The sequence below is a fragment of the Ranitomeya variabilis genome, chromosome 2, assembly GCF_051348905.1.
Source record: "Ranitomeya variabilis isolate aRanVar5 chromosome 2, aRanVar5.hap1, whole genome shotgun sequence".
Taxonomy (NCBI): domain Eukaryota; kingdom Metazoa; phylum Chordata; class Amphibia; order Anura; family Dendrobatidae; genus Ranitomeya; species Ranitomeya variabilis.
This window is the reverse complement of record NC_135233.1, coordinates 989,757,252-989,769,525: the sequence shown is the minus strand read 5'-3', so window position 1 is coordinate 989,769,525 and position 12,274 is coordinate 989,757,252. Positions and strand designations below refer to the sequence as shown.

The 12,274-nt window shown below is 47.6% G+C and overlaps 1 protein-coding gene across 1 annotated transcript in view; it reads left to right on the top strand.

Moving 5' to 3' along the window:
- SNED1 (sushi, nidogen and EGF like domains 1) overlaps positions 1-12,274 on the top strand; it is a 290,708-nt gene that overhangs the window by 119,009 nt on the left and 159,425 nt on the right. The window contains exons 16-17 of the mRNA XM_077291025.1: positions 2,246-2,359; positions 7,305-7,418. Of these exons, the coding sequence (XP_077147140.1) occupies positions 2,246-2,359; positions 7,305-7,418 (228 nt within the window). The remainder of the gene's footprint in view (positions 1-2,245; positions 2,360-7,304; positions 7,419-12,274) is intronic.

Here is a 12,274-nt window from a genome sequence, read left to right as displayed (position 1 = left end):
ATACATATCGCGGATCGAGTGGACATTATTGGTCTTTACGCTGATGATATGGTGATATTTATGGATAAAACAGAGGAAACGCTGCCGCAAGTAATAACGACTATAGATAAATTTAGTAAACTCTCCGGTCTTTATATAAACTGGGATAAATCTGCTCTGATGCCTCTTTCTCATACCCCAATATCATGTCTTGAAACTCTCTCGCTGCTGCCCATTGTCTCTAACTTTAAATATCTAGGTATCCACATGTCTCAACATAGTCAGTTGGATTTACAACTTAATATCTACCCATTATTGGATCTGGTCAAATCTAAATTTGAAACCTGGGACAAACTCCCACTCTCTGTTGCTGGTCGTATTAATCTAATCAAAATGATATTACTCCCCAAGCTAAGCTACTGTTTTCAACATAGTGCTGTGCCAATACCTAAATCCCTCTTTGCGACTTTAAACTCCTTAATTACGTCCTTTATTGGTTGAAGGCTAGGCCTAAACTTAAGCTATCTGCTCTGCAGAGACCGAAGCGGGGGGGTGGGGCGGCTTTGCCAGACTTTTACTTATATTATCTTGCCGGGCAAGCCAAGGCGATAAATAAATGGATGCCCAATAGTTTTTTGCCTAACTCTGAGAGCCATCTGCTACACTCTGTCCGAGCTGATTGTCCATTGGGGTTTCTGGAGCTAGAGAAAGTCAATGCCCCTCGGTTGTTACCTTTACTCCGGCTGGCACGCTTAATATGGAGACAAATTAAAAAAGTCACTAAATTTGTAGATATAGTAGCTGAAATGCCACTGTGGAATAATAGTTATTTTCCGGGATTGCTGAACCATCCGTCCACTGATTTTTGGATTTCATATGGTGTTCTCTTGGTAGGCAATGTACATAACAAGGGGATTTTCATATCCTTCGAACAAATACAAAATACTTATAATATCCCGAGATCTCAATTCTTCCGTTATCTACAGTTAAGATCAGCTTTCCAATCGCACATGTGGAATGTGGGTACAGGTCGAGCTATTTCATCTTTGCCTTTGATAGGAATTCTCAATTCGCAAGGTCCTCAAGGACTTATCTCTTCTTTATATACTTATCTGTTATCCATAGGTATGGGGTCTACTATAAACTCTATTAAAGGGAAATGGGAGGGACTTCTTCCTGATGTACTGGGAGAAGAATGGGAAGATATTCTGGGATCTCCAACTAAAGTCTCCCCCTCAATTAATAATAGGATGACCCAGTTATATATCATATACCAGTCCTATCTGACTCCGACTCGTCTTTTTAAAATGGGTCGCCTCCACTCATCAGATTGTTTGAGGTGTCACTCACGTGATGCAGATTTCATTCATATGATTTGGAGGTGACCTGTTATTCTTCATTATTGGAAAGCGGTGACGACAATATTAACATCTTTACTGTCGATCCCTGTCCCACTTCAGCCACTGACCTGCTTATTTGGGATGTGGGATGCGGAAACCTGGTACCATTACACTGGGATTTTTCTACGAGAGGCACTTTTCATGGCACGGAAGGTGTTGGCGTTACGGTGGATGGGTGGTTCTTGCCCATCTCTTAGAGCTTGGGTTGACTTGGTGAACTCAATTATCCCGTATGAACGAACACTGTACCAGAATAGAGGGTGTCCAGGAAAATTTGAGAAAATCTGGGGCAGATGGAATTCCTCCTATCATACTATATAATCTATAATTATTTAATTTAATACTTGTACAAGAAGCTGGGCGAATGGTTTCGGGGGCATTACTTCAAGGTGAAATTTATCTGGAATTTTCTTTTTTTTTTTTGGCGGCGAACTATCAGTAGCTAATGTAGTTAATGTTATATAATAGGTGTTTTATAAGGCATTAGTGATTGACATACACCATTTGTTATCCTTGCAATATTTCAGACGTGATGATGTACTGTAATTATTCGTACTTCATGCTCTAATTGTTAATGATGGACACGAATGCAAATGTGTGTATTGATTTATTCTGAAATTAATAAACGAATTAAAAAAAAAAAGGACAAGGGAATCCTAATAGGGAGAGCTTGTATGACATATAAAATTCAGGGTAAAATGTTCATTTTGAAAATTGCACTTCTCCCGATCCCTGTAAAGGTGTTTCTCATCCATCTTGAGCAGTTATCCCTCACCTAATAGTTATTATTGATCAATGACCAGCATGCATCTGTTGTGCTGTTCATACAGTAAAAGTGTTATTTTGTTTATCATTTATTTTTATAGAAATCAGACCTTGTTCTTCATCTCCTTGTCTTAACGGGGGAGTCTGCAGAGATGTGGGGACCACTTATACATGTGTTTGTACTCAAGGCTTCACTGGGACCAACTGTGAAAAAGGTAAAGTCCAATATAACTATAATTTGGATGGTATCTTTATACCTATTATTTTAAAGGTAGTCTGTCATCCCCAAAACTCAATTTAAACTATTAATATAGTCATACAGAGGAATTAGCCTCTATAAATAATCATCCCCTTGTTATAGTTATTACCTCCCTAGTTTTTCAGAAAAAGCATTTTGTTACATATGCAAATGATGGAGTTCCGGTGCACCGCTCTGTCCCATCAATCACCATGCCACGCACCTCGCCTTATGACTGACAGCACTTCTTTGCTCAAAGTGATGGTTGCCAGAACTGAATCCCCGGTTCTTTAGTCGTGCACACAGTGTCAGGCCTCATTCAGACATGGCTCTTTTTTCTCATACGCAAAAATGGTCTGAGTTTCATCAGTGTTTTTTGAACATTGAAAATCCTTTAGAAATTCTGTTTGATCTGTAACTGTGGTACATATCTATACTAGAATGTGTCACGCTCCCGTCCTGACTGGTGGGCGTGAGGCAGGGGGTTTGTGGCCCCACTGTGCCACGAACCAAACTATCCTGGAAGGGGCGTGACTATGACAGCTGCCTTGGTCTTCTCTGGAGCCTCTGATGGTGAGGTCAGGCTTGTGCGGCAGGCAGCTGTCAGGTGCTACTCCAGGGTGGTGTCTAGCTGTGGCTGCTGTTCCCACTTGGAGAACAGGAACACTAGGACAGGTGCGGGCATCAGGCAGGACTGGCAGAAGAGCACAACTGAAACTCAGACAAGTAGGCTGGCACGGCTGAGACAAGGGGCTGGCAGGTACGGCAGAGACACGGGGCTGTCAGATACGGCACAGACACGGTGCTGGCAGGCACAGCAGAGACACAGGGCTGGCAGGTGCGGCAGAGACACAGGGCTGGCAGGTGCGGCAGAGACACAGGGCTGGCAGGTGCGGCAGAGACACAGGGCTGGCAGGTGCGGCAGAGACACAGGGCTGGCAGGTGCGGCAGAGACACAGGGCTGGCAGGTGCGGCAGAGACACAGGGCTGGCAGGTGCGGCAGAGACACCGAGCTGGCAGGTACGGCACAGACACAGCACTGGCAGGTACAGCAGAGACACAGGGCTGGCAGGTGCGGCAGAGACACAGGGCTGGCAGGTACAGCAGAGACACAGGGCTGGCAGGTACGGCAGAGACACAGGGCTGGCAGGTACGGCAGAGACACAGGGCTGGCAGGTACGGCAGAGACACAGGGCTGGCAGGTACGGCAGAGACACAGGGCTGGCAGGTACGGCAGAGACACAGGGCTGGCAGGTACGGCAGAGACACAGGGCTGGCAGGTACGGCAGAGACACAGGGCTGGCTGATGTGGTGTAAGAAGTAGCAGGTAGGAACCTGTTCACACAGGAAGTGCAGATACGGATATGTAGTATGTAGGTACAGGTTGGGACCTGTTCACAAAGGAGGAGCAGGTACGGATACAAGCAGGAAGGAAAGAAGTATGAAGGAACAGGTTGGGACCTGTTCACACAGGAAGAGAACCGCAAGGCTGCGGATAGGAGCGGTAGAGCAGTAAGAGATTTCTGCAGCAAAAGAAGCTAAGCAGAGCGGAACCGCAAGGAGTGCGGAGAGGAGCTGCAGCAAGATATATCTTCAGCAGCATGAGCAGAGCAGAGTAGAACGGAGCAGAACCGCAGGAGTGCGGAGCAGAGGTAAGGCTGCAAGAGAGCGGAGCACAGGCAAAGCCACAAGAGCCGCAAGAGTGCGGAGTATAAGAAAACAGAGAGGACACAAGGAAAGACACAGCAGGGAAAGAAGCCACAGACAAGGAGACAGAGGTGGGACAAAGTTCAGACAAGGTAATGGAACAAGACAAGGTACAAGAACAAAGACACAGGGACCAGGATATTCTGCCTCCTGGAGGGTGGACAACAAGATCAAGGCAAGGCTAGAACAGAAATATTAAGACCAGGATATGCAGCCTCTTAGAGGGCAGACAGACAAGATCAAGGTAAAGCTCGGAGTAGAACCTCCAGAGAAGGAGGAACACAGAGCAAGGCCTGGCAGCTCAGAAGCTAGAACACTAACTGAGTTTAGACATTGCACAGGCCAAGTCCACCAAGTCTTGGTAATTAGTCAGGAACACATTAGACAGGTGCGCCCTGATTCTATAAGAACCAGAGAGTTCTGGCACCGCCCCCCTACGCACCCAGCCAGGAAGCATGCAGAGAGCAGGCAGAAAGCAAGAGACACAGAGCATGGAGCCGGCAGCAGACAGAGACCACAACATGACCTGGAGCAATGGGTAAGATGGTGTGTGAGAGATGAGAGGCCATGCCGTGTTGCCAGCAGAGTTGTTACAGAATGTTTGCCCTTTAGAATTACCAATGTCCCTCTATGTGTCGTTTTATTTCTCAATAGCCTGCTCCGCTGTGCGAAATGTGCTCCTCTGCATGCTTATTCTAAACCCAATTAGATTAACCCCTAGAACAGAGGTCCCCAACGTTTCTGACCTTGAGAGCCACATTCAGCTCTGAGAGAGGGTCGGGAGCCACATCCAGCCTTGAGAGAGGGTCGCGAGCCACATTCAGCTCCCGCCCCCCTCACAATAGTGACAACCAAAGCCCCCATTACAGGCATAATGGTTAACCAAACCTTTTCCACAAAAATCACCCCAAAGCAGTATACTAAGATCCAGGGGTTCCCACAATACCCCCATTCAGTATTCTCCTATAAAGCACTCCCAAGCCACTGTCACATCCAAGTTGAAACTTCTCCTCTGACAGGTTTGTCATCCAGTCTCCAGCGTACCATACTTAAATCATCTCAAAACCCCTAAGACCAGTATATGTGCGTCCAGATCTGCTCTTCTGTGCAGAGCTGCTGATAAAATTCACCATTTTCAGATTTGCTCTTCATACCTGTTTGCTAGAACTGGAGCTAATTCACCAAGCTGACAGACAGCCGTGAGCCACAATTCTTGGGACTGCGAGCCACATGTGGCTCCCGAGCTACAGGTTGGGGACCCCTGCCCTAGAAGATAGTTGCCGGTTGACTCAATGTATGTAGAAAAATATTCTTGCTTGGCCTTTGTTCACACTTCTTTCCGTTTGTCTGTTCCGTTTTTTGGAACAAACAAATTTAATTTATGTCTAAAATGGATTCTTTGCAAAATTGATGCAAATGGAAGCAGAGGGCCCTATTGATTATCATGTGGTGTGTCTGGTTTCCATTATGTGTTCATTTTTAGAACAGAAGAATAAGCGCAACATGCAGAATATTGTCTTCCATTGTAAAAACAGATACATAACAGAAACCAGACGAATCTCACAATAATTAACGGTGCCCTCTGCTTCCATTTGCATCAGTTATGTAACAGATTCATTTTGGACATGGATTCTGTTTGTCTGGTCCTGAAAACAATATGAAAAATGGAATGTGCAAACCGATATTTCATCAGCCATGCTCCAATATGTAATGAATCCTGTGCATTCAGTATTATTCCTTCTGCACATTTTGGCAGCTTCCTATCTGTAAATAATGACGATGAGATTGTCACTGTCCTGCCCTGTTCACAATATGATCAGTGAGACCACATATTCATTGACATCCGAACCTGGTGCAAGTGTTCATCTCATATACTGGTTTAAAGTGGGTAGTCCCAGGTCAAGCATTGTTTGGATACTGCTAGGATATGCCATAAATGTCTGATTTACACACAAAAGAATACAGCATCCTCTGCAAGCGCTAAGATGTATGCAAACATTGAATATATGGAACTTGGACTGCATTACTGCTTTATGGAATATGCTTATAAAATGAAGGTACTTACAGCGTAAATTGGCCAATTCATGAGAGCCCACTAACCAAGACAAGGCATAGCTTTCTTTGATGGTACCCTAATATTTATCAAATGTGCCTCTCCAGGGCTAAAACATTCGTTTTTATTGCGTTTTAGACACTGCATTGTTTATCTCTTCTTGGTGTGTCATGTTTTAAATAAAGCTGCTGTGTTTTTGATACTTCCTGGTATGTGACTCTGATAAAACTTTATTGATATGGTTATATGCGGATTACATGCGTTTTTTTATGCATTTCCGCCACGGAAACATTGAGCTTGTGGATTTCCAACATATAAAGCAAGTCTGTGGTGAAAATCTGCACATAAAACTCGATGTACCCGCAAGAGAAATTGATATGCTGCGGATTTGAAACACTCACCGCAGATCAGTTTATGCAGCATCAAAAAAAGCACAGCGGCCATGAGATTTCTATAAAGCCCATTCACTGTGCTGTAACTGTAAGACGCTGTGTTTTGTGGAAATATGGATCATCAAAAACTCACCAAAAGCTCATGGTGGGCACATGATCCAGCACTAGTTAAAAACCACTTAAGGTCTCCTTCACGTGTCCATGTTTCCTTTTTTCACGGATACGTCATGTACCCATTATAACCTATGGTGTTATGCACATGTCCGTGTTTTTACTTGCGTCCATGCAAAACATGGAGACCTCCATTTTTTTCCGGCAGCACGCATGACAAGGACCAATACAAGTCTATGGGTCCGGGAAAATCAAGTACAGCGCATGGATGGCATCCATGAATCATCCGTGTGCCATCCGTGTTTCACATTGCAGAATATAGAAGGTTTGAACTTCTTTCTTTATCCATACCAGAAAAACACTGATGACCACAGTGATATTAGAACGGACACAGTCATAGTCAGTGGCAGACCATGTAGTTTTCAGAGCAAGCTTTAGTGGTACAGTATGATATTTGCAGAGGCATCCCATTTTTTAGTCTAGTGGTTTCTATAAATGCGTGTTCGGAGACAACCCTTTCAAATCTCATCACAATTTTTTCTTTTTCACCTTTTTTTTCCTTATTTGTGTATCCTTTGAATAATTTTTCTACAATAGGAAACATATATTTTAGAGTTTTAAAACAATCCTTGTTAACCTTTTCCTCCATGTATTTCTAGAAGTCAGACCGTGCTCCTCGTCTCCATGTCTGAATGGTGGATTGTGCAAGGATAGAGATGACAGTTACAGTTGTCTGTGTACATGGGGATTCACCGGGAAACACTGCGAGATCGGTGAGTGAAAGCGATTTTCTTTTTTCCTTTTATTTACTTTGTAGCGAAACAATAATAGTGACATGTGATTCGTTTAAAAATGTTATTATGTTATTATTTCAGAATTGTTTCAACTGTCTGTAGAGAGAAATTAAAAATCTGTTTGGATGTACGAGTACATCCTGTGTTGGATGTGGCTTTATTTCAATCACCCCTTTTCCCGCAAAATAAAAAATAAAGAAGTTAAAAAAAATATATTTAGTATCACCAGGTCCACAAAAAGTATAAAAAAATAAATCCTTAACATCATAATATGAAAATTTAAAAGGCGTGCACCATTCCCAAAAAATGCATTAAAAAATGTATGTACCCGACATGGTAGCGATAATAACTACAGCTCACCACAAAAAAAGCCTTCAGACAGCTCCATGTACAGAAAAATAAACATTACAGATCTCTTACTAAGTTCTGAATTTTTTTTTCACTGCTTAAATTAAAAAAAACCAAACTGCACAATTATGGGATCACAGCCGTCATAACGAATCATTTTACTCTGTCGTCTCATTGGGGGACACAGGACCATGGGTGTTATGCTGCTGTCCACTAGGAGGCGACACTATGCATAATCTGAAAAAGATTAACTGTGGCTCCTCCTGTGCAGTATACACCCCTGGACGGCATCAGCCTTCTCCAGTTTTTGCTTAGTGTCGCATAGGAGGCACACCTAAAAGATTTTTACTCCGTTTTTTCTGACGGGATTACAGATAAAGAAAAGAGGGTCTCCCGTGAGACTCCCGGCATGGCTCCTTCCTCGGCCCCCTATTATGGGGTGCCCAGTTGAAGTAGAGATGGCTATTCCCCATGTTGCTCCTTCCCCAGTCCCTCAGGTGCTGGTTCGAAGTCGAGACCCCCCCCCCTCCTTCCCCAATTCCTTTTGGTTTCTGGGTTGAGGTCGAGGCGAGGATAAAGGCCCCTGAAGGTGTGACAACAGCACCCTCCCTAATCCCCCTCTGGGGGTATTAGGTTGAGACAACTCAGGTAGGGCCTGTACAGGCAGCATTCTACAGCTCCCAGCAATGGGCCAGCACACTGCGCCTGCATCCAGGGACCCCAGCCCAGCTGCGGGCTCCTGTTGGGGCCGGGGGGGAGTGCAGGCAGGCATGGCACAGACAGACACAGGGCTCCCTGCACCCCTGTCTCTGCGGCAGCACCAGCTCTATACTGCCTCAGGGAGACCCCAACCGGGCTCCCCCTTCCGCTTATATCCCCACCGCCATCCTGCCTTTAAATCCAGGGGGGGGGGGTCCGGTTCAGATCTGACCCCCTCCCGGACTTTCACGCCGGCCTGGAGCCCTTCTGGGCCTCAGGCATCTAATTTAGGCCCCGGCTTCGGCCTAGCTGAAGCTGCCGCCTCCTCTCCGCCCCCCGGCCAGCCCCCCGGATGACAAATATGACACTCTATAGTGTCATAAAGGGGGTGGATCGAGACAGAAAGGGCGCGTTTTTACACAGCCTTGCCGCCTTTTTTCCAGCTCTCCGCCCCCTTCTCCCTTCTCAGCCGCCATTTTTCTGCTGCAGATTAACCCTGTATCTCCTGGTCTTCAGGACCAGGACCAGGCAGCCAGTCTCCGGGGGGCACAGGACTGTGGATCTTCGGCGCTGGACCTAGGGGCACACTGGTGGGGTAAGATCACAGCTGGGTTTTTTACTCAGCTGTGAATCCATATTACCTATAAGGCTCCCCTATAGGTTTCTCTACCCCTGTAAGGTCCTCTGCCGGCAGCCCTTCTGCACTCTGTGCACTATGCCGGGCTCAAGGTCCAAGAGAACCAGGCAGAACTGCTATTATGCATTCTGCACAGCCTGCGGGACCGCTCTCCCCAGTGGCAGCACCTACCCGCATTGCCAGAACTGTATACAAACTAATGTGTCAGAGCCCCAAGAGGCCCCTGCCAATGCTTTGGTGTCTAATGCCACGCCGGAATGGGCTACTCAGATATCGCAATCTATGACGCAGTCTATAGATAACCTAACCTCCACATTGCTTCAGGCTCTGCAGGGTCATGTGTCGGCTATGACCGTTACCCAGCAAAGGGAGAGCTTGACTCAGGAACAAGATGACCCTGGCACATCCACGTCTAGGTCAGGACGCAAGCGGACCCATAGATCAAGTCCATCTGTGTCATCCCATAGTACACGGTCATCCCCCTCTAGGGAGAGACAGACACCGTAGCTCCAGGTCATCTAGACCGTCCCATTCCAGGGACAGACAATGCAGATCTCCGCAATCCCCGACCAGAGAAGGTCTCCTCCCCGGCTCACTCAGCAGGGGACGCCTCAGTGATACACAGGATTCGGAAGGCATCTGCGACTCTGACTCAGACAGGGAAACGGAGGGGTCCCTGATCCCAATCCCCCCTAGCAATACAGCCCTAGTTGAGGACATTATGTCTTCCATCCATCGGGTGCTGGACATTTCTGATCCGCCACCAGAGGCCCCAGAACATAAGATTTCCTTTGAAGGACCTCTGAAGCCGCCTAAGGTTTTCTCTAACCACCCAGAGTTTAAGGCGATCCTTAAAAAGCAGCTATCACAGCCTCAGAAAAAATTCACTAATCGCAAATATCTGGAGGCAAGGTACCCCTTCCCACAGAAGGACACCAAGGAATGGACAGATCCACCTGAAGTGGACCCCCCAGTCTCTAGGCTAGCAGCACAGACCCTCCTTTCACTGCCAGATAGCTCAACCCTCAGGGACGCAGCAGACCAGCAGGTAGAACGCATAGCTCGTTCAATTTTTGAGGCAGCAGGGGCATCCCTGGCTCCCGCGTTCGGCTCAGTTTGGGCTGCCAAGGCCATTCTGGCCTGGGCAAAAAAATTTACAAGCTCTCCAAGCATCCGCTCCTGAGCTGTCAGACCAAGCGGTTCAAATAGCAGTTGTAGCAGACTACATGCTTCATGCAGCTCTGGATTCAGCAAGGGGAGTAGCAGGGATAGCATCAAACACCATCACAATTCGGCGTATCCTGCGGGAATGGAAAGCGGACGCAGCCTCAAAGGAGTCCCTCACGCACCTCCCCTACCTCAGTGGGAGACTTTTCGGTGAACAGTTGGACACTATGATATCCAACGCTACCGGGGGTAAGAGTACTTGTCTTCCCCAACTCAAACCTAAATGCACTTACAAGAAGCGTAACCAAACTCGATTCCGATCCTTTCGGAATTCCTCGGGCTGGTCCGTCTCGCGTCCAGCACAAAATCGTAACCGTACCCCACGCAGGGAAAACTCACGATCGACGCAGAGGTCGGACAAGACCTGGCAGTCAAAAGCAGGCCAGCCTAAGCCCAGAGGAGGAAAATCTCAGACTTTCTCCTCATCATGACTCACGGACTCCGGAAGACACCACACCAGTAGGCGGACGACTTTTGCTCTTTCATCAAGTCTGGCTGCCTATTACAGAAGACAGGTGGGTCAGGGAACTAGTGTCTACAAAATAGACTTCACCTCCAACCCACCGGACCGATTCTTTCTCTCTGTCCCCCCAAAACCGCCAGCCAAGGCTCGTGCCTACCACCAAGCGGTCTCCTCGCTTTTTCAAGCAGGGGTCATACTACCGGTCCCCACGACCGACCGCTTCCGAGGGTTCTACTCCAATCTGTTCGTAGTTCCCAAGAAAAGAGGCAGCGTACAGCCCATACTAGACCTAAAACAGCTCAACAAATATGTACGGGTCCGTCACTTCCGCATGGAGTCCCTTCGGTCCATCATTGCATCCATGGAGAAGGGAGAATATCTCGCCTCCATAGACATACAAGACGCATACCTGCATATACCCATTGCACCTGCCCATCAGAGGTTTTTGAGGTTCGCAATAGGCCAGGACCACTACCAATTCGTGGCTCTCCCTTTCGGACTCGCCACGGCTCCCAGAGTGTTCACCAAAGTCATGGCAGCCACCATGGACGTCCTACACTCCAGAGGCATAGTAGTCGTTCCATACCTGGACGATCTACTCATCAAGGCTCCCACCTTCAAGGACTGCGAGCTCAGCGTCTCAATCACAACCGATACTCTCAGTCGCATGGGCTGGTTAATCAACTTACAAAAGTCATCACCAACCCCGAGTCAGTCCCTGACCTTCCTGGGAATGCTATTCAACACCTCCCAGGGGTCTAGTGCTCCTTCCCAAGGACAAGGCACTGGCTCTCCGCCTAGCAGTTCGCACCCTCCTCCGCAAACCCCCTCGATCTCTCCGGTTTGCCATGAGAGTCCTCGGCAAGATGGGGGCAGCAATAGAAGCGGTCCCATTTGCCCAGTTTCACCTCAGGCCTCTCCAACTAGCCATTCTCAAGTCCTGGGACAGGAATCCCTTTTCTCTCGACAGGGAGTTCCAGCTGACGTCGTCAACCAGGAGGTCCCTGCACTGGTAGCTCAAGCCAATTTCGCTAGCAAAGGGGAAATCCTTTCTCACAGGTCAATGGAGGGTTCTGACCACCGACGCGAGCCTGACGGGTTGGGGTGCTGTGCGCCTACACCACAGGGCACCGGGCAAGTGGTCCCCAGTGGAAGTGACCATGCCCATCAACATCCTGGAAATTCGTGCCATCCTCCTGGCATTCAGGGCCTTCCATCACTTACTGGCAGCCTCTCACATCAGAATACAGTCGGACAATGCCACGGCTGTGGCATATGTGAATCACCAAGGTGGGACCCGCAGTACCCAGGTGATGCGAGAAGTGTCACACATCCCCCGCTGGGCGGAGGACACAGGGTCGGTTCTTTCGGCGGTCCACATTCCGGGTGTGGACAACTGGGAAGCAGACTTCCTCAGCCGACAAGGAATAGACTCGGGAGAGTGGTCTCTCCATCCTGAAA